General features: G+C 56.7%; 1 protein-coding gene across 1 annotated transcript; it reads left to right on the forward strand.

Annotated features, from left to right (window-relative positions):
• The first annotated feature begins 11,620 nt into the window (after positions 1–11,620).
• On the forward strand, positions 11,621–19,324 carry CBX2 (chromobox 2). Its single transcript, XM_037158040.2, has 5 exons — positions 11,621–11,732; positions 11,815–11,858; positions 12,789–12,854; positions 15,025–15,130; positions 16,251–19,324. The coding sequence occupies exons 1-5, from the start codon at positions 11,661–11,663 to the stop codon at positions 17,559–17,561; spliced, it is 1,599 nt and encodes a 532-aa protein (XP_037013935.2). The 5' UTR covers positions 11,621–11,660; the 3' UTR covers positions 17,562–19,324.
• The last annotated feature ends 417 nt before the right edge of the window (positions 19,325–19,741 follow it).

A 19,741-nucleotide genomic window follows, 5' to 3' on the forward strand; every position in this document is an offset into this window, starting at 1 on the left:
CAGATTCCTTTCATACTCATGCCCTTACGTAGCCGACACGCGTTCCCGGAGCCAAGGTCAGGCGCACCTATTTCCAGGCAGAGCTGGAGCGAACGAACACAGGGCCGCTTTGTGCATGGAGTTCCGGAATCTGCTTCTTTTTAACTTGACATCTTTGTCTGCTGTGGCAAGAAAAAATATTCTGTGTTTTTATGGCAGGACAGCGCTCTATGATCTGGCTGTCCCCAGAGAGAAGCAAAGAAAGCCCCTGGGGCAGTGAAGGAAATTCCTGCTACAGTCGGTGGACGTCCCGGGTGCACCTTGGCCAGCCCACCACCGCCACGCCCCGACCTCTGCGGCCACAGATCTGCTCACCCCGCCGGTCCCTTTCCAGAAGCTCATAGGAAGGGCGGCCCACAGCACGCGGTCCTTTGTGTCTGGCTGCTCCCCTGACCACGGCGCTTGCAGACGTGTCTGCGTGACCGTTTCATCAGTAGCCTGTACCTTTCTGCTGCCGTGCCGCTGTCCCTGCGTGGCCACTCGGCACCTCGCCATCCGTGGCCCGGCTGGCAGGCGCCGGGCGCCTCCGCTCCAGCTGCTGCGAACGGAGCTGCTGTGAGCCTTTGTGTGCCAGGCCTGCATGAGCGTGTGTTTCGATTCCCACGGAGGGAGACCTAGGGGTGTCGGCTGTATGGTGACTGTGCATGTAGCTTTTTTTTTTTAAGATTTCATTTTTCTTTATTTTTAGAGTGAGGGGGAGAGAGAAAGAGAGGGGGAGAAACATCAATGCGTTGTTGCCTCCCCAGCGCCCTCTACTGGGGACCTGGCCTGCAACCCAGGCGTGTGCCCTGGCTGGGAATCGAACCCTTCCAGTTCACAGGCTGGCACTCAGTCCACTGAGCCACACCAGCCGGATGCGTGTTGCTTTTAAGAAACTAAGAAACTAATTCCCAGAGTGGCAGCGTGTGCGGTTCCTGATCCCTCGTGTCCTCCCCAGCACCAGCATGGGCGGTCTCCCAGTCCCGCCTACCTACTCCTGCAGAGGTGTGCTCTGAAGTCAGCGGTCCCTAATCCCGGTCCCAGCAGCACCAGGGAATGGTTTCATGGAAGACAATTATTCCACAGACCAGGGCAGGGGGATGGTTTCAGGATGGTTCAAGCGCATCACATTGAAGCTCACCTCCTGCTGTGCCGCCCAGTTCCTAACAGGCAGTCCGTGTCCTGGAGGTTGGGGACCCCAGCCCTAATTGATACAGAGACCTGATTGGACCACTGGGGGGAGTAGGAGGGGCCATGGGAGGAGTTTGCCAGGCAACAGTAAGCCGTCTAGAACGGGATTGGTTGAGAAGCTGGATGTCTCCAGAGTGCATGGAATTATGGGTGAGAAGATTTGAAATAAAAGAAGCGTCCTTGGGCTCTGGGGTCAGGGGGTGGTTATTGGCTCTTCTTCCTGGCGGAGGCCTGGATGGCCGCACTGCAGCTTCCTGCCTTTCCCAATGGGCAGTTTTTTGGATGGGAAGGAACTCCGGGTGCAGCCTGGGATGGAGTAGGCCTGGCAGAGGGTGGCAGGGTCATTCTCCTTTGGGCGTTCTAGAGTGGACAGGCTCTGGGGCAGAAGCCTGCTGTTCTCCCCAAATTGTGTAGCTTTTGTATCTGATGTTGTTTTAGCTTGTAAACTAACCCTATAGAAATAAGATAACTGGAAACAGGGGGAAATGCTAGGAGAACCCAGGTGTTAGAGTTTAGCCTTAACTGACAGGTGTAAGTGATGAAAGCTGCGCCTCCACAAGCTCAGTGTGGGCTCTGGAATCCAGACGCCTTTCCTCTATCACCCAGTGTCTGCCTCTGGAGCTTTGCCTGGAGGCTGGCGGCAGGCAGCAGGGCTGGGCGGCAGGACCCCCGCTGCCACTCGGTGACACGATGAGCAACGAGGGTGAGTGTCTCCGAGGGGTGCGATGACATCCCCACATCTGCTTCCAAGACGTGTCTGCTCAGATTCTTCCCCCACCCACCCTCCCCGCTCACCCTTGCTCATTGGTCTTCTGTTCCATTACATCGTGATCAGAGAATGGGTCCGTCTGCCTTCCACTTTTGGAATTTGGCACCTTTGTGGCCTGGAACCTCCGTGAGTCGTCCAGATGTTTGGCAGGAGGGTGAGAGGAAGCCCAGTCTCAGGTGGACGGAGGGAGCAGACACCCAGCTCAGACCAGCTCGTCAAGGAGGCGTCCCAGTGAGGAAGGCCCTGTGGGTCCCGACACTTGGGCTGGGTCCCAGGCCGCTCTCTCTCCCCGCATTCCCCCCCGTCTCCTGTTCTCTCCTCTGAGTCACCTTGCCTCTCTCCCTGTGCTGGTCTCGGGTCTCAGAGGAGGTGCATTTATCCCAGGGCGGAGTGTGGGGCTCGTCGGACAACCCTTCACCTTAGCGACCTCAGAGGAGGCAACTCTCTCCCGAGGGGCCTCAGGCGGACGTCCAGCCGAGGCCTGTAGCTGCCCCTGGCCCAACACCACCCCCACACAGGCACACCCGCGTGGAGAGGTCGAGGGACAGCACCCCAAAAGTGGAGCGAGGAAGCCAAACACACGGGAGAGGCCGTCCTGGAAACCAGCGACGATGCAGACAGTGAGACAGCGCGCCTGGCCCCATGGCCCCTGTGCGCCTGCCGGCTGCTCAGAGAGGTGCGTCCAGTCTCCCCTCCTCTCGGTTCCCCACCCACCAGTTACCACTTCCTGCCCCTTAAGGCTGCCCTTCTGGCACTCAACTCGGGGACAGAAAAGCGCAACAGGCCATCTAACTTTTATTCAGATGGGACAGCCACCCCGACCAGTGTGGCTCAGCTGGTTGCGTGTCCTCCCACAAAATGGAAGGTTGCCAGTTCAATTCCTGGTCCCGGCACAAGCCCAGGTTACAGGTCCCGTTCCAGGTCAGGGCGTGTGTGAGAGACAACTGATCTATGTTTCTCTCTTTGTCTTCCCTCCCTTCCCCTCTCTAAAGATAAATAATTAAAAAAAAAAAAAAGACGTGACAGCTTTTTCCTGTTTCATGATTGTTTAATTATTTTTCCAAAAAAAAAATGAAACCAGCACCTCTTCCCTTTACTGGCCAGAAGGCCCTCCTCACCCACCTGCCCAGATTTGGGTCCAGGTGCAGACATGCCGACCACGGAGTAGGGTGCGCTCCTGGCGGAGGGTTTGCAAAGTACCGACCACTGCAGGAAGGACAGAAAGTCATTTTAATCTCAAGTCCAGGGACAACACTTTGGTACTTGATTCCATGCACAGAAGTGTGGACACATCCAGGTATTTGTATAATATGGAGACAACACGGCTTCGTTCATTTAACAGCTGACACGGTTCCTCCTGTCATTTGCCTTCCGAAGTTTGGGTTTTAAGGGTTCCATGAGCTGCTTCCTGTGAATCTGCCACAGAAAACGAGCTGGTGAAGAAATGGACTTGTAGGCGGTGGATCAGGGCCCGGAGCCCACGCTCGTCCCACTGGCCTCGGGCCTCTCCCGCCCCTCCCCCCACCGCACCGGGTCCCTCCTGGCCCAGGAGCCTGGCAGTGGCCCGCAGCCCTCAGTACGGGGGTGGGGTCGGTGTGGGGGGCCCCCCAGGGGGGCCCCCCCACAGTGCGCCAGCTGGGCGGCTGCCTGGCCTCTCGGAGCTCACGAGGCCCGACCCCCGGGAGCTGCCCACGGTGCTCCCGGGACCCCCACCAGGGGCCGTCAGCTCGCTTCTCTATCAAGATGGTTTTGAAGATGCCAAGTCCTTAGTCTTTCCCCACAGATGTAACAATTGGCCTGTCCATTTCCTTCTTTTTGTTTAAAGGATGTTGAGATTTTTATTGGGACTACACTAAATCCTTAATTCTATTTGGGGGGGCTGACATCTTAAAAACAGCAAATCTCCCAGTTCATAAACGGTCTTCTTTATTTACTTATTTAGTTTTAATTTTTATTTCTTGATTTTAGAAAGAGAAACATTTATTTTGTTGCTTCACTCACACATTTGTTGGTCGATTCTTATATGTGCCCTGACTGAGGATTGAACCCACAACCTTGGAGAATAGGGACTTTATTCCAATCTTATTTCATTTCTCTCAACAACAAAGAAATCAGAATGTATTAAAGAGACACCAGGGCCTGAATGTTTTTATTATAGAAAATTTGTATAATATTTGAGTTTTAAAAAGAGATTAACCCCAACAATTCCTCCTCTCCTTCCCTTCCCTTCTAAAGATAAATAAATAAATAAAAAATCTTTTTTAAAAAAAAGAGATTAAACAAAGATCAAAGTAATGCATACGCTTAAAAGCTGGGTAACTCAGGAGACATCACTTTACATGGACGGACACACACATGAGGAGAAAGATTTCAAACAGTTCACAAAGCCATAAATTGATCATTCAAACCCTCTTCGCCGGCCCCCAAAAGGACCGCCATGGCCTGTGTCTTGCGGGTCACCCTGGACAACCTGTGTGCAGCTGACCACACAGAAATCCCTTCCGGGCGTGCAGCGAAAATGCCATTTAGATCTGCAGCAGGCTCACGGGGGCCCCAGAGACACACGTCTAAGTTCCCACCCGCGCAGCTGCACTGCTGTACCTGTGTGCAGCTCCGGAACTGGCTCCCGCCCCCACCAGGCACACGTGGGAAATGGCAGGTGTGGTTAAGGATCTCAAGACGCGATCATCCTGCATCAGGGAGGATCCTGCGTCCAATGACCGGGGTCTCTGCAGGGAAGGGAGCGGAACAGCCAAGACACAGGGACACAGCAGAGGCACAGGGGGAAGACCACCTGAGGGTGGAGGCAGAGAATGGGATGGCCCCTGGGCCGGGGTCAGGGGCGGGGGGGGGGGCAGGGTGGCAGGCAACCACCTGCCAAAGCCACAACAGGCAAAAAAAGGGAAGAATTCTTCCCCAGAGCCTTTGCAGGGAGCATGGCCCTGCCAACAGCTGGATTTCAGGCTCCTACCGTCCGGGGCCATAAGAAAATAAATTTCTGGCCCTGGCTGGTGTGGCTCAGTGGATTGAGCACTGGCCTGTGAACCAAAAGGTCACCAGTTAGATTCCCAGTCAGGGCACATGCCTGGGTTGCAGGCTAAGTCCCCAGTGGGGGGGGGGGGGCGTGTGAGAGGCAACCAATCAATCGATGTATCTCTCATACAGGAATGTTTCTCTCCCTCTCTTTCTCCCTCCCTTCCGCTCTCTATAAAAAGTAAATAAATACAATCTTTTTTTAAAAAAAGAGAAAGAACATAATTTTCTGTTGTTCTAAGTCACCCGGAGAAATCAGAAATGCTGATGCCGATCGCAGCCCCTCCCACTTCTGTAGCCAGAACGCGTAAAATGTAGAGCTTCAGCCCCAAAGAGGAAGATCTTACACCAAAGCGCCCTCCGGACGGGGCCCCTGCCGTCAGCTCCATGTGGCTGAGGAACCCGTCCGGGACACGTGCCTGTGCTGAGTTAAACTCACGGCATTGCAGCCAGATCCGGTCCCTGCAAATGTCTCCAGTGCCTCTTCTGCGGCCCCCACTCTCTCAACACCCAGGGCGCAGAAAAGCTGGCTTTTCACACAAACACTATTTATTCACCGCAGGGAGAGCTGAACACTGGACCAACCCACCAGCTGTGGGTGGTTGGTCCCACCGTGGGGAACTAGGCTGCTGGGACAGGAGGGGCGGGGGCGGGGGGGGTGTCTCCGTGCGTATTGTGGAACCTCTGCATTTACCCCCACCCCCACCCCGGGGCATTCCCCTCTGTCCTTGAGGAGCTGACAGCCACAAAGGCTGCTGGTGGCACAGAGCGGAGCTCAGAGGCGGCGGGGCTGGGTCGCTGCCCGGCGAGGTGCGGGAGCCCAGGTGCGGAGGCAGCCGGCCCTCTGGCCACCCTGTGTTCCCCCCAAAAGCGGGGTCTTCTCGGTGCCTCCTGGCACCGGGTTCCCTGACTCCAAATGCAATTCCTCTGATTATCACCGAAATCTCTGCCCACCAGAAGCAGGAAAAGGAGCTTTTAAAAATGTATCCTTTGGACTTACCTTCATGCTCTCTCAACCAAAAGCAGCAGGATTAAATAGGAAACAAAACCCTCTTGTTTTGTGCGCTCTGAATGACGTTTCTTTGTTTGGGTTCTTTTATCTAAGAAGGAGCCTTGCAAAGGGAGGGATTCTCCACGTAGCTCTCCAAGCCAAACCTCACTCCTGAAGCCCCCAGAGGTTTATTCTCGGTGCCCCCCGAGGGTCCCCAGGAGCCGCCTGAGAAGGCCCCCCACCCACGGACGGACAGGCAGCAAACCCACAAATGTGCCCTGGTTCGGCACTTCGAACCCCCACACCAAGGACTGGTGTTTAAGTAAGGGTTTCCCCCCAGAGTTCAGAACTTTGTTAAGGGTAAGTTACTTTTAAGTTTGTGAAAATAATGCATTTCACACTGACAAAAACTATGCTCACAAAATCACTGGACGCTCTCACAAGCCCACAGCCGGCGCAGGACTTGAGGGGACGCAGCTGCGTGATGTGGAGCGGGCGTGACTCAGGTGTCAGACGCCCGCTGAGCCGGCTCAGCCCCCGGCGAGGTCAGAAGTGCCCGGGGTGAACTTCTCATTCCTGGGGGGCTGAGAATGTGGGGACAGAGGCCACCCTGCCCAACCAGAGTGGGAGTGTGGACCACAGCCGCCCCTCAGGGGACAGTTGGCAACAGGTCACAGAAAGATGGGACCCACATACCCTTTCTCGGGCACCTGGGCATGCTGTCCCTGAGGTCACAGCAGGGGGCGGCACACAGGCAAAAGCGACGATGTTCACATGGCACCGTTTCTATTGTCAAACCCGACCGGCCGGGGTCACCAGAATACAACGGCCACCCAAAAAACAGCCCTCGGCCCCACGCCTGAACAAAAAAAAAAAAAAAAACTCACCATCAGAGATAAAAAATGTTTGCAAAGTTAATGACCGACACCTTCTAAAATAACAGCCCTGGGCAATGGAGCTCGCCCACAGTGGGCTGTGATCTGGCCTCCAGGGCAACACCCTAAAAGGCTTGCTTGGTTGTCGGTTTCCCACCCCCTATTAACGGCGCTCCTTAACCCCTCCTGCCCCCAGGATCCAAAGTCCTAGTAGGTCTTTAGGGTCCTGCAGTACCCTAAACTCCCGGAGGCAGGGCACGGGAGTCGGGAAGGCCTCTGCCGACTCCGTCCACCCTGGGAGGCCTACCGAGTACAGACCCCTCGCCCCACCAGGCACAGGTGGGAAATGCCAGGAGCCGGAGTCTCCCCAAACACCCGAAAGCTGCTTCCGGGACCTGAGGCAGTTTAGGATTCCTCTCCTGGTCTGTAAGCGAGGGCTGAGACAGGCCGTCCTTTGTAAGAGGTTCCGAACAGTGCCCACCGCACACAGCCTCTCGGGTCTCCAGGGTCAGGACCTCCGGGACGGGTGCAGGGGTCAGTGTGTGTGTGCACGCCAGGGGGGTCCCGGGCACATGGAGAGCTGGAGAACGACTGTCAGCACCCGACCGGGGCTACTTTCCCTTGGGTTCCGATACAGACACACCGAGTCACACCTGTCTGATATTTATCCATCACACCTTCGGAATGGGCACACGTAACATCGAGAGCCTGCAACCCACACCTCCGGCTTGCAAATGCAAGGGGACCTGGGCAGGGGCAGAGCCTCCCGTTAAACCCTGGAGACTGTGCAACCTCTTCCATACCCTGAATCGAACGCAGGCAGACCTTTGGAGGTGCATCGGGTGGACGTAGGGTCTGCGACCCCTCGGCCAGCCCGGACCGCAGTGAGGAGGCAGAGATGCTAAGGGCTGTCCTGAAACTGCTGTGAGGCGTGACTGGCGTTCAGCTTCACTGCCAAAGCCGACAGATGGAGGGACTGGCTTGATCTCAATTCCTGTGGCTTGGGAGGGACACTGTGACGTCATTTTCTGCCTTGGTAGTATCTTCGATCTTCAGTCCACGAAAGCAGCATAAAAACGCTGATCTCTCCTTGGCAGTATTTCAGAGGCTAGTGAGCTAATATTCCCATAGAAACTGGCGTTAAGTGGAGTACGGAGCCTGAATGTACTCCTCTGTGCCTGTACTTTTCCTTTTTGGGGGGGGCATTTAAAAAATCTGTGCATGTTTAAGTATTTCCCCACATAGCAAAGCACAATTGGAAGTGTAGGTACTCTACTCATGTTCCGGGATTAACGTAAGGAACTGAATTACTTTTGCTTAAAATATGTTTAGAGTGTATCCCTTGCGTCCCTGTAAGTCTGGGCTGTCCAGCATGTAACCACTATTAGCTCACGTGGCTCTTTAAGTTTACAATTCAATAAAATTAAAAATTCAATTTCTCAGTAGCACCGGGCACAGTTCAAGGACTCACTGGCCACGAATGGCTGGCGGGTAATAGATTTGTTACTGAACAGCCATCGGGGTCCTGCTGCCCGCCGTCACCCTCTGGGCAAAACTCTAGGGGGCAAAGGTTCCGTGAAAATGGAAAGGAGTCTTTATTCAAAAGCTTCGCAATTTTGGAATAACAGTTTCCCATGTGCACTAGTCACTTAAGCCTATCAATTAAGGCTAAACTCTAACTCTTTAGTCACAGCTTTAATCACTTAAACCTATTAATTAAGACGAAACTTTTTAACACCTGAGTTCTTCCATTATTTTCCCCGTTAGTATTTAATTATCTTATTTCTATAGGGTTAGTTTACAAGCTAAAACATCAGATACAAAAGCTACACAATTTGGGGACAACGGCAGGCTTCTGCCTCAGAGCCTGTCCACTCTGGAACACCCAAAGGAGAATGACCCTGCCACCCTCCGTCAGGCTAACTCCATCCCAGGCTGCACCCGGAGTTCCTCCCCATCCAAAATACTGCCCATTGGGAAAGGCAGGCAGGCAGGCAGGCAGCTGCAGCACGGTCATCCAGGCATCCTCCAGGAAGGAGAGAGGGAGAGAGAGCCAGCAGCTCAGTCAGCCCCCTCTTTATTCCACACGCTCAAAAGGCATCCAGCTTCTCAGCCAATTCGGTCCCAGGCTGCTTACCGCGGCCCCTTCTAGTCCTCCCAGCACTCCAGTCAGATCTGTCTCAGGTTGAAGAGTGCAGAGGTGGGGACATTCCCGTCACTTCTGGAAGTCCTAGACTTGTCATCTTCTCTCTCTAGCCATGCCTAGGTGACAGCAATGCGGTAATGTTGCTGACTGAATAAGAAAGTCATTGTCCTCACTTGTCTTAATAATTCCTCCATGTGACAATCAAACGGAAGACAGAGTCTGCTTTGCCCAAACCCGTGTTTTGACACAACTGTTTAGCTGGAATTACTCCGCACGCCTGCCTACTTCCAGTTTTGCTTTTAATGAATCTTCACAAGTTTGGGGTCATAGCCCTGCCCTATTTACCTGATAATTTAATTCTACTCAAATTGGTCCCCTTTGTTCCTCCAAATACGTTATCTAAACATTATTTTATCCAAACTGAGTGTTCACAGTCGGACAGAGGATGTATGTGCTAAACATCATGATTTTCCCAGTGGGTTATGATCAAACTCTAGACAAATTTATTTCTTCTTGAAAGAAAATAATTTCCCTTTTAAAGCTTTCTTCTCTTGTCTTTTTAAAGAGGTTTTATTTATGTATCTTTAGAGACGGGGGAGGAAGAGAGGGAGAAACAAAACAGCAATGTGTGAAACATCTATTAGCTGCCCATAGTCCACCCCCAACTGGCCGAGTACCTGCAACCCAGGCCCATGCCCTGACCCGGAGTGGAACTGGGGACCTTTCAGTTTGCGGGCTGGCCCTCAGTCCACTGAGATGTACCAGCCAGGGCTAAAGCTTTCTTTTCTTTTTTTTTTTTTTTTAAAAAGGCAGGTTTCCAGGATACTATACATCACCAAGAGAAAACTGGAAACTTCCAGGGCAAAAACGCCACACCTAAGATGGGTTATGCAAGGAAATGTGAGTTGAAGCAGATCCAGCTACTGGTCCGATTACAATAAACGGACTTCTGGCCTCACACAAGATGTGGACACAAAAAGGTGTGCAGATGGTGAGGGGCTCTCTCCACAAGAATGCGGGTCTTCTCTCCAAACAAGGGTCCTGGGCTGGCAGCCCCTCCCAGGCGAGCAAACATCCCTGCCCACCCCCAGCGAATCTTCCTTCTTCCCACCTCCCTTGCAAACAATACCAGAGTTGCAAACTCTGTTATCATCCAAATTCTTTCCAGGATATCAGATGAATGTAACTTACTTAACCAAATAAACTGAGAAACTACCAGAAATGGAAAGATGGACTCCTGCATTTCCGAATTTCCTATGGCAGGCCCTCCTGTTAAGACAAGATACTTTTCTCCTGCAAAATCCTTTGTAAATGCGGTTTGAATGATCAAAATTACATTGAGGCAATAGTCTCCCGCAACGAGAAGCGACGTTTTCATTTGCTCAACAGAGAAATACTTTGCAGCTGCGTTCAAGGAAGACATGAAACCAGAAAGTGAATTTTCATTGAGTTAAATGGTATTGATGCGAAAAAAGGTAAAGCTACTGTTTATCTCCTTTATTATCCGCCTGACTGCCTCACATGCAAGAGCTAAATGCCTTACGGGGGAATCGCTCAATGCAATACGGATCTTAACAGCAGAAAATAAAAGGGTGGCCTGCCACCGAGGACCCCAAAAGGGGCCCCAACCTTCTTCCTGCCGGGTGCAATTGACCAAAAGATACAGATTTCCCAATCCTGGCCGGCCCCCTAATTAGCCTTAGGTTAGAACCACCGCCTGAAACCTCGCTCCCACCCCCCGCATTCATTTCATCAAAATTGTGAAACAAATTAAGGCACAGTTCCCGTTCTCCCTACGTGTGCCCTGAAACTCGGGGCTGGATTCCACACTTCATAGCTAAAAGTAGAAACACCAAGCAGCTCGCGTTTTCAGTTGATGCATCGTCTTCTATCGTCTTTGGGGATTAAAAAAAAAAGCCGGGCTGCTCTGTTTTTGCTTCCCTCCCAGCCCCCCGCCACCCCTCACCAACCCCGCCTCGCTCCCCGGCCAAGTACTTTGTCTCCCATTCCTTCCCCGCCCCCTGGCCCTTTTGCTCCCGCGCAAAATAGGAGTGCCCGAGACCTAGTTCAGAAAGGCAGAGGGCGGCTGGAGCAGCGCCCCTCGGAGGTGGGGGCAGGAAGTGACCGCCGCGCTCAGTCCCTACTTCCCGCTTCGGGCCAGAACAATGGCTTTTTTCCTGGAAAACGAAGTTAGGAGGAGGTTGGGCACACCCTGGGGTCCGAGCAGGACTCCGCGGACAACTTCTCAGGTCCGAAGCCGCGCGGCGCGCCCCTCCCCCGCGAACACCCCCCGACCACTAACGCAGCTCCCGCGCCGCACCCTGAGATTCTCCAGGGCCGGTGGCCACCACACCCAAGCCCAGGCCAGTTTAGGACCCCGCGTAGACCCCAAGCGCCCGCCTGAGCTGAACCCGCGGCAAACAATGCACGCCCCGCCCCATGCCCCGCCCCCGCGCACTCATTGGCCAGCTCCAGATTGGACAGCCAGCGGAGGGGCTGCGCGGCGCGGAGAAGAGGCACTGCAGCGGTGCGCGTGCGCGGGGCGGGCCCTGCGCGGGCGGGGGCGGTGCTTTGTGTGCGGCGGCTGTGCGGGGAGCGGCGGGCGCCGCGATCGGGCTGGCGGGCGCGCGCGGCAGCATGGAGGAGCTGAGCAGCGTGGGCGAGCAGGTCTTCGCCGCCGAGTGCATCCTGAGCAAGCGGCTCCGCAAGGTGCGTTCAGCTCGGCGCCCCCTCCAGCTCGCCCGGAGCCCTCCTGCTCGCCCCTGCTCACTCGACTCCTCTCTCCCTACAGGGCAAGCTGGAGTACCTGGTAAAGTGGCGCGGCTGGTCTTCCAAGTGAGTCCCCAACAATGCGGCGCCCGCCTTCCCGCCCGCGCCCCTCGACCCTGGGCAGGGGGTGACCCTGGGTCGCAGCGTCTCCAGGGAGCAGGAAGGAGGGCGTCCGTGCACTGCGCGGGAAGTTCGCGTAGTCCCTGGAGGCTCCATTGGCACTGCAGGAGGGAGCGCCCAGGCTGCGCGGGGTTGCCCTTTGTTTACAAACCCGGAGGGTGCGGGGCTGCCGGCCTCCCCTTCGGGTCGCGGCCCGGACCTCTCCCGGAGCCCCCGGACCGCTTTCCCCCTGTGCCGCGCGTTCCTTCCGCGCCCATTTGTTGCATGCGCCCCCTCCCCGCACTGGCGGGACCCCCTCCTCTTGTCCATATTTTCCCCGCTGTAACCTGAGCTGTCTATTGATGAATGTAGGGCTTTTTTTTTTCCCCCCCTTTAATGGGAGGGAGGGGACTTGGCATTCCGGAGGGGGCTCTGTTTACAGTCGCTCTCGAAGACCCGTTTCCCCTTTCTTCTGGGCCACAATCTTTACTTTCCCCTCCCGGTGCTTCGGCCCGCGCTCCGCGAGCGCCAGCCACGTTGTTAAATCTCTGGCCTGCGTTCCTCTGTGCCCCTCAGCCTCCCCCTCCCAGCATCCTGGACAGCCTTCCCTTCCCTCTCTGGCTCCGGTCCAGGGTTTGGGGGCTTCCCTCTGCCACTTTCCATTTTGTTGGGATTTGTTTTCCTCCCGGGGGAGACTGAGCCCTCCTGAGGTCGTTTGTTAATTGAGGAGTCGAGGTAGCGATTTCCCTGTGAATTTAAAGATAAGATGCTGGAGGTCTGTCTCCGTGAGCTCATGCTGGGCGTGAGTGGGACCTTCGGCCACTTGGCCATCGGCAGGGACTGGCTTCCATCTAGAGTGGCTGCTGTTTCACTAGGACTTGCTCTGTGCTTTTCCAGACACAACAGCTGGGAGCCGGAGGAGAATATCCTGGATCCACGGCTGCTCTTGGCCTTCCAGAAGAAGTGAGAGGGGGCCCGCGGGGGAGGGGGGGCGGGGTGCTGGTGCACCAGGGTCCTGGGCTTGGGCTGTGGTTTGAGGTTCCTTAGCAGCTGTCCCTGCGGCCTCTGCTGGGACCTCTGTGAAGGTGGAGCCAGCTTCCAGGGCCCGAAGGAGCCACCCCCTGGCCTGGCCTGGGTGTGTCTAGAAGTAAGGAGTCTCGGACAGGGCTGCCCTTTGGTCTTGCTGAGAGCTGTGCTTGCCGAGATGGACCTCCCTGCTTCCTTCATGAAAAACTATGGTTTCTGCAAACGGGGACTTATGAAACTAAGGCATCAGGTTTGCCACAGGGGTGCCGTTGAGCAAGAGAAGGCTCAGAGAGGGCGCTGGCACACACAGCACAGCGTGGGACCTGTTGTGGATACTCGGTACCAACAACAGTGGTTGGCTGGCCCCTGGGCTGCAAAGCAGACGGTCCTGAGCAAGCACCACGGTGGCCCCTGGCCAGTCTGTGGAGTCAGATTTGCTCATGTAAATCTAAATGGCCAAGGTTTGGTTTTGTTTGTTTGTTTACAGAAAATGAGGGAGAGAAGCGTTGATGTGCAGGAGAAACAGTTGGGTGCCTCCGCCCTCCCCCACCTGGGGATCTGGCCTGCAGCCCAGGCGTGTGCCCTGATCAAGGATCGAACCAGCGACCTCTGGGTTCGCAGGCTGGCACTCAGTCCACTGAGTCACATCAGCCAGGGCACTTATGTAATTCTAGATGTCGTTTCTGTTTTTAAGTGGGGAACGGGTTAGGAGAGATACTTGAGACGTGAGGAAAGGGTGGTGAGTGGCTGGCACTGGATGGGGCGCTGCACCCGGGCGCCAGAGTCTGGAGGTGCTGTTCTGGAGCCCTCCCGGGGTGCGGGCACTCAGCTGGGCATCGCCGCGTCGACAGAGGCAGCTACATTGCTTGTTCAGACACTGTCCCGGTGCGGTCAGTCTGGCCAGCTGGCTCTCTGGTGGCTCAGGCAGTGTCCCTGCTTTCTGTCCAGTGGACATTTTGGGTCTCCTCGGACGGCTGTGACACAAGTGCCCAAATAAGGGCGGTCCTTTGGCGCGAACAGGAGGTGAGCCCAGGCTTGCCCGAGCCTTTGGAGAAGCTTGGCAGCCTCACCCACTGCTGCCTAAGTTGTCACTCGGGTCTGGGGAGCCTGTGAAGCCGACTTCACTTTTGGTTACAGTGCCGCAGATGAGAACTGGGCTGGTGAAAGTCTCAGAGGCGGAGGAGTTTGAGCCACAGGGTGGTCTGCATTACATCCTGGGGGAGAGGAAACTGGGGAGGCAGAGGCTCTGCTTTCTCCTGTGAGCCAGAAAGATCCCACGGAAACTGGGAGCTGGCGGTGGGTTTGTTCGGTGTGGGGCTGTGACCTGCTCAGCTGCAGGGAGGAGGAGACCCATGGGGCAAGGCTCTCCTCTTGGGAGAGAGGTCGGGCTGCTTTGGAGGGTCATGTCTGTCTGGTTGTGCTAATTGCATTCTCTAAGGGATCACCTTGCAGGCCCCGGTGAGACAACAGGCGCCCGTGTTATTTACTAGGAACCTCCTCCACGTAGGTCCCCCCAGTGGGCGGGCGGCCTGAGGCGCAGGCTGCCTCTAGGATGGACTGCAGACCCTCTCCTGGCCCCGTGGCCCCTGTGGAGCCCCTCCAGCACCTTGCTAGAGTGGTCTGGAACCAGAGGGTGTTAGAAAAGGGAGACCGGGACTGGACTGCGTGCCAGGGCACCGGCTCTGGGAAGGCCGGAGTGCGGAGCCAGACTAAAGCCCTTGGTTCCCTGTGCTCCTCAGACTGTAGGGATTCTTTCTGTACGGGCATTGGGGGTTGGGGGAGGCATAGTCCTCGCTCCCTGCCCTGGACTCCAAGTGTGAAATGAGGGGATTGTGACACGTGACCACCCAGACTCCTCAGAATATTCTAGAATCCCCACCAGACGTTCTGTCTGCGATTTCTCTGACTTCTCTTTACCCTACGCAGATGACGTACATGGGTACACAAACATCACGGGCCTGCAGAGGTGCGGGTCTGGCCCTCCACCCAGAGAAACCCATGAGGAGCTACCGTGGGCCTGGCCAGCATCTTGGGGGCTGTTGGAAGCTTTGGGGTTCCATGCGGTGGGAGGAGGGGGTCAGTGACCCTGATTGGTGACTGTCTGCAGGGAACACGAGAAGGAGGTGCAGAACCGGAAGAGAGGCAAGCGGCCCCGGGGCAGGCCGAGGAAGCACACGGTGATGTCCTCCTGTGGCCGGCACTCCAAGCTCAAGGTGGGCGGGGATGGCCCAGATTTGGCGGCTTGCTTCCTGGCACTCGGGGCGGGGTGAAGGGTGGAGGGCTTTGGGGAATGAGGCCCTGGCCTCTGGCTCGGTCCTTGCTGCTCCTCAGGCCTCTGCCGGGGGCAGGAGCGGGGCAAAATCAAGTTAGAAATTTAGGAGCCCCCCCACCCTGAGCCAGTGTCCTGTTCTTTGCTGTCCAGCCTGCACGCCTTTCTACTGGAGAGCAGATCCTGTTGGGCTGCGGACCAGTTTTCAGTGTCACTCACAGTGGCTCACGGGGAATGGGGGAACAGGAAGCATGTACACAGTAGGTGCTCAAGTTTGCCCAGTAGATGTAGCTAACTGGGCAGCCCCCCTGGGCCCCCACCTGAAGCCCATGGTACCACCCCCCACCCAACAGTTCAGAGCAGTAGGGGCTCTGGGGGCACTGACCTAGGACCCTAGAACCACATTTAATGGCCAAGAGTGTGGTCACTTTATAAAACCTCCCGGGAGGCGGGGAAAGCTCTGCATTCAGTCCTGTCGGCTGGTCAGCAGCCAGCAGCAAAGGGACCTGTGAAGTAGGAGGGGGTCCTTAGTCCTCAGGAGGCACTCTGGAGATGGGGGCAGCGGTTGGAGTTCCCGTGTGCGCAGGGGTCAGGTTCGGAAATGGGGAGATTGGAACCAGTGTCCACCCGCTTCAGGTCACAGAGCTCTGTGCACACTTCCATTCGACTCTCCACCTCAGGGGGCGGGTAGATGGCACTGCTCCAAATTTCCCTTCTGGAATTATCTGCGGGGGGCTGCAGCTACGCTTGTGGGGTGCCCCCCAAAGCTAACAGTGTCTGGATGCCGTGTGTGTTTCTCTGTGTCGTTCTGACTTTGTTGGTGGACTCTGCCGGTTTTTCTCTGTTCTGCTTCTCACGGCGTTTTGTGGAGACTCACTAGGGACCTTACGTGTCTCTTCTGGACCAAAGGGATGAGAAGCCCCTCCCCGTTGGCTGCCTCTGGTCTGGAAGCCATAGGAGGGGCTGGCTTCCAGGGGCCCGACACCCCTTGGGGAAAATGTGGGTTCTAGACTCTGGGGACCGTATCGTGTGGAAAGGGTGACGCCTTCCCTTTGTCTTTGCAGGAAACTGACACCACCTCCAAGTGCAAATCCAGCAGCTCCTCCTCGTCCTCTACATCCTCCTCGTCTTCCTCGGATGAAGAAGATGACAGCGACTTAGACGCCAAGAGGGGTCCCAGGAGCCGTGAGACCCATCCAGTGCCTCAGAAGAAGGCCCAGATCCTGGTGGCCAGACCCGAACTGAAGGACCCCATCCGGAAGAAGCGGGGCCGCAAGCCCCTGCCCCCAGAGCAGAAGGCGGCCCGGAGACCCGTGAGCCTGGCCAGGGTGCTAAAGACTGCCCGGAAGGACCTGGGGGCGCCAGCCAGCAAGCTGCCCGCTCCGCTCAGCGCCCCTGTGGCCGGCCTGGCAGCACTGAAGGCACACACCAAGGAGGCGTGCAGCAGCCCCAGCACCATGGCCACCCCGGAGAACCTGGCCGGCCTGATGAAGGGCATGGCCGGCAGCCCCAGCCGAGGCGGCATTAGCTGGCAGAGCTCGATCGTGCACTACATGAACCGCGTGAGCCAGAGCCAGGCCGCAGCCGCCAGCAGGCTGGCGCTCAAAGCCCAGGCCACCGGCAAGTGCAGTCTCGGGCTGGACCTCAAGGTGAGGACGCAGAAGGGTGAGCTGGGGTTCAGTTCCCCAGGAAGCAAAGCCCCAAAGGCCCCCAGCAGCGGGGCAGTGGAGCAGAAAGGGGGGAACGCAGCAGGGCCCCCACATGTCCACGGCAGCAGCAAGGTCCCTGCCAGTTGCCTGAGCCCCCAGCCTGCACCCACCCAAGAGCTGAGCCTCCAGGTCTTAGACTTACAGAGTGTCAAGAACGGCACACCTGGGGTGGGCATGGTTGCCCGCCATGCCACGACCAACAAGGGCGTCCCTGCCACCATGCCAGGCACTGGGAAAGGGGCCGGAGCCGGTGCCACGGGGGGCAGCGGGGCTGGCGTGATGGCAGACACCGGCAAGAGTGAGAAGCTGGCATCCAGAGCCGCAACTCTGCCTGGCCCTGCAGGCAAGCGGGACTGTGTCGAGGGCAGTGTGGCTGCTGGAGGGCAGGAGGGGCCCGGGGCCCGGGGTGACACCCGCAAGGCGGCCACGCTGCTGGGGCTGAGCACCGGTGAGGAGAACAGCAGCTCTGACTCGGACCCTGACTCCGCCTCGCCGCCCGGCACCAAGCAGAGCCTGTCTGTGTCTGTGCAGACCAGCCAGGACTGGAAGCCCACCCGTAGCCTCATTGAGCATGTCTTTGTCACTGACGTCACTGCCAACCTCATCACCGTCACGGTGAAGGAATCCCCCACCAGTGTGGGCTTCTTCAACCTGAGGCACTACTGACCGTGTGACGGCCACCGTCGGGGCCTCCCCTGCCTGTCTCTGGCCTCTACTCTGCTCCAGAGTAGCCGCACCTCACACTCTCTCCAGGGGCCAGGTGGCCTTGAAGGGCAGGCTTGGAAGGCCTTCTCCCTGGACCCCAGCCCTGCCTGTGATGCCTTGCCAGGGCCTGGCCCAGCCCTGCTCCTACCTCTGGGCCTTTGCTTTCCACTGGCCTCGGAGTCCGGGCAGCTGCCCAGGGCTCAAGCCAAACCTCACACTCCCTGCTTGCCTGCAGGGGAGGGCCGTCAGCATTTCTTGTGCAGAGTGACTCTTCTGCCCACTGTGGGTGACACTGTATTGGGGGTTGGGGGGGGGCAGAACAGTCCAGCCAGGCCTCACTGGTTGCAACCCCCCCCTCAGCACTGTCTGAGCCGGCATAGGGGAGGGGACTTGCTGTCCCTGTCCTCCCCCGCTGACAGCTGAGGGCTGTGGCCTTAACGGAAAAGGACAGGTTTCAAAAGTGTAGAGGGTGGGGGCCAGCAACCCAGGGGAGGTGGGTTTTGATGCCACCTGACCCTGGTTCGGACTGACGGCCACAGGCCCTGGATGCTGACCCAAAAGTCCCATCAGGCCGGGGAGGGGCCTGTCCCAGAGCTGTTGGGCCTGAACAGCCTCCGAGTTCAGGGGACAGGAGGAGTGGGTGTGACTGGCTGTGTCCCTGCCAGCTGCCCCTGGGCAGACTGCCTAGGCCCGACCTTGGCCCTGCACACTGCCCCTGCCTTGCCCTGTCCGTGGCCTTGCCCTGTCCCCGGCCTTCGAGAGGTGCCATCCTCCCTAATAATCCCCCCACCTCCGGGGGTTTCGTGTCCTTTCCAGCTGGGAAGCTGGCTCCCTGCACCATTTGGGAAGTAGGACAAAATCGAGGGGCCCGCCTGGCCAATAGCCCCAAGAAAGGCCGGGTCTGCTGCCACCATATACCCCCCAGCTGGCTATATTGGGGTGCTGCCTCATGTAATGACCAGCCTCGGAACTGGGGGCAGAGAGATGGGTCACCTCAGGGCAGGAGCACTGGGTATTTGTAAAGCCAAAAAGAAGTGGGACTTTGGGGGACGCTCTGTTCAGTTACTGGTTACAGTCAGCCAGCTGGGGTGGGACTCTATCCCCACGGCCTTAACCGAAGGGGCCCTGGGCCCGGACTTGCTCAGTGGGCTGTGGTCTCTGAGGGCTGGGCCTGCTCCACTGCAGGGCCCTGGTCCCCCACCCTCCATGCCAAATAGGGAGCATGGCTTCTGAGTAGCCGAACCACTTTCAACAGTGTGCCTTTGGGGACGGCCTGTGTCCAGGACCTCATTGAGAGCCACCCGAGTGAAGTTTCTGGGTCTCGTGTGGTCACCATGCTGACTGGCAGGAATGGTGCTCACAGCCTCCAAGTTCCACAGACCCTCCTGCCTGTTGCCCCTCTGCCTTAGAAGCTGCAGCTCCTTCCAGGCCTGTGGGGCAACCCTGGGCTTCCAGGGGCTGTGGGATGATGTCATCACCAGCAGCCAGGTCTCTGGAAACGACTTGGTACCTTTCTGTTTACCAGCCATTTCAATCCCAAAGTTTGAGTCTGCAGGCCCCTGACTCCCAGCCACTTTGCCTTCTCACTGTGTGGTGTGTGTTTCTTGGTGCTTGTGACTCTGAGCAGTTTGTGTTTAAGTGGGCGGGGTGTGTGCACTCTGGCGTGTACAGCCTTTACTGGGGTAGGACTGCATGTTTACCAATAAAAAGTACTTTCACTTGCTGCTACGCGTGTGCGTGTCTGGGCATCGGCCACATGGCCGGCCTGCGGTTGCCCCCAGTCGTGTCCTGCAGCGCCTCTGCCACACCGGCTGTTGCTGCACATTGAGTAGGTGTTTCAGTCCTGCCGTGTCTCCATTTGCTTCTGTACCTGATAGGAGAAGTGGCCACGTCTGTCCTCTTAAGAGTGTTTGGTGTATTTTATATATGTATATTTTTGGTACCAAAAAGAGTGTTCCTTGTTTTGGACACACTCAAAATTCTGACCTAAGAGGGCCCTGGGCCTGGCCAAAGGTTTCCTTAGTGGGAAGTGTTGGGGGTGGGCCGTGGCTTTGGACCAGTGTCCATTACTGGCTTGATTTGTTTTTTTATTAAAGAAAATACTTATGAATACCACTTCTAATTGCTTTAAACTGTAGCTG

Source organism: Artibeus jamaicensis, unplaced genomic scaffold (genome assembly GCF_021234435.1).
Source record: "Artibeus jamaicensis isolate MK-2021 breed Jamaican fruit bat unplaced genomic scaffold, CSHL_Jam_final contig_2259, whole genome shotgun sequence".
Lineage (NCBI taxonomy): Eukaryota > Metazoa > Chordata > Mammalia > Chiroptera > Phyllostomidae > Artibeus > Artibeus jamaicensis.

Bases quoted from the DNA above. Each gene is read 5' to 3' on its own strand.
- CBX2 (XM_037158040.2), top strand. From the start codon at position 11,661: ATGGAGGAGCTGAGCAGCGTGGGCGAGCAGGTCTTCGCCGCCGAGTGC. The intron at 12,855-15,024 runs GTGAGAGGGGGC...GACTGTCTGCAG, and splicing joins CTCTTGGCCTTCCAGAAGAA to GGAACACGAGAAGGAGGTGC. The intron at 15,131-16,250 runs GTGGGCGGGGAT...TTGTCTTTGCAG, and splicing joins GCCGGCACTCCAAGCTCAAG to GAAACTGACACCACCTCCAA.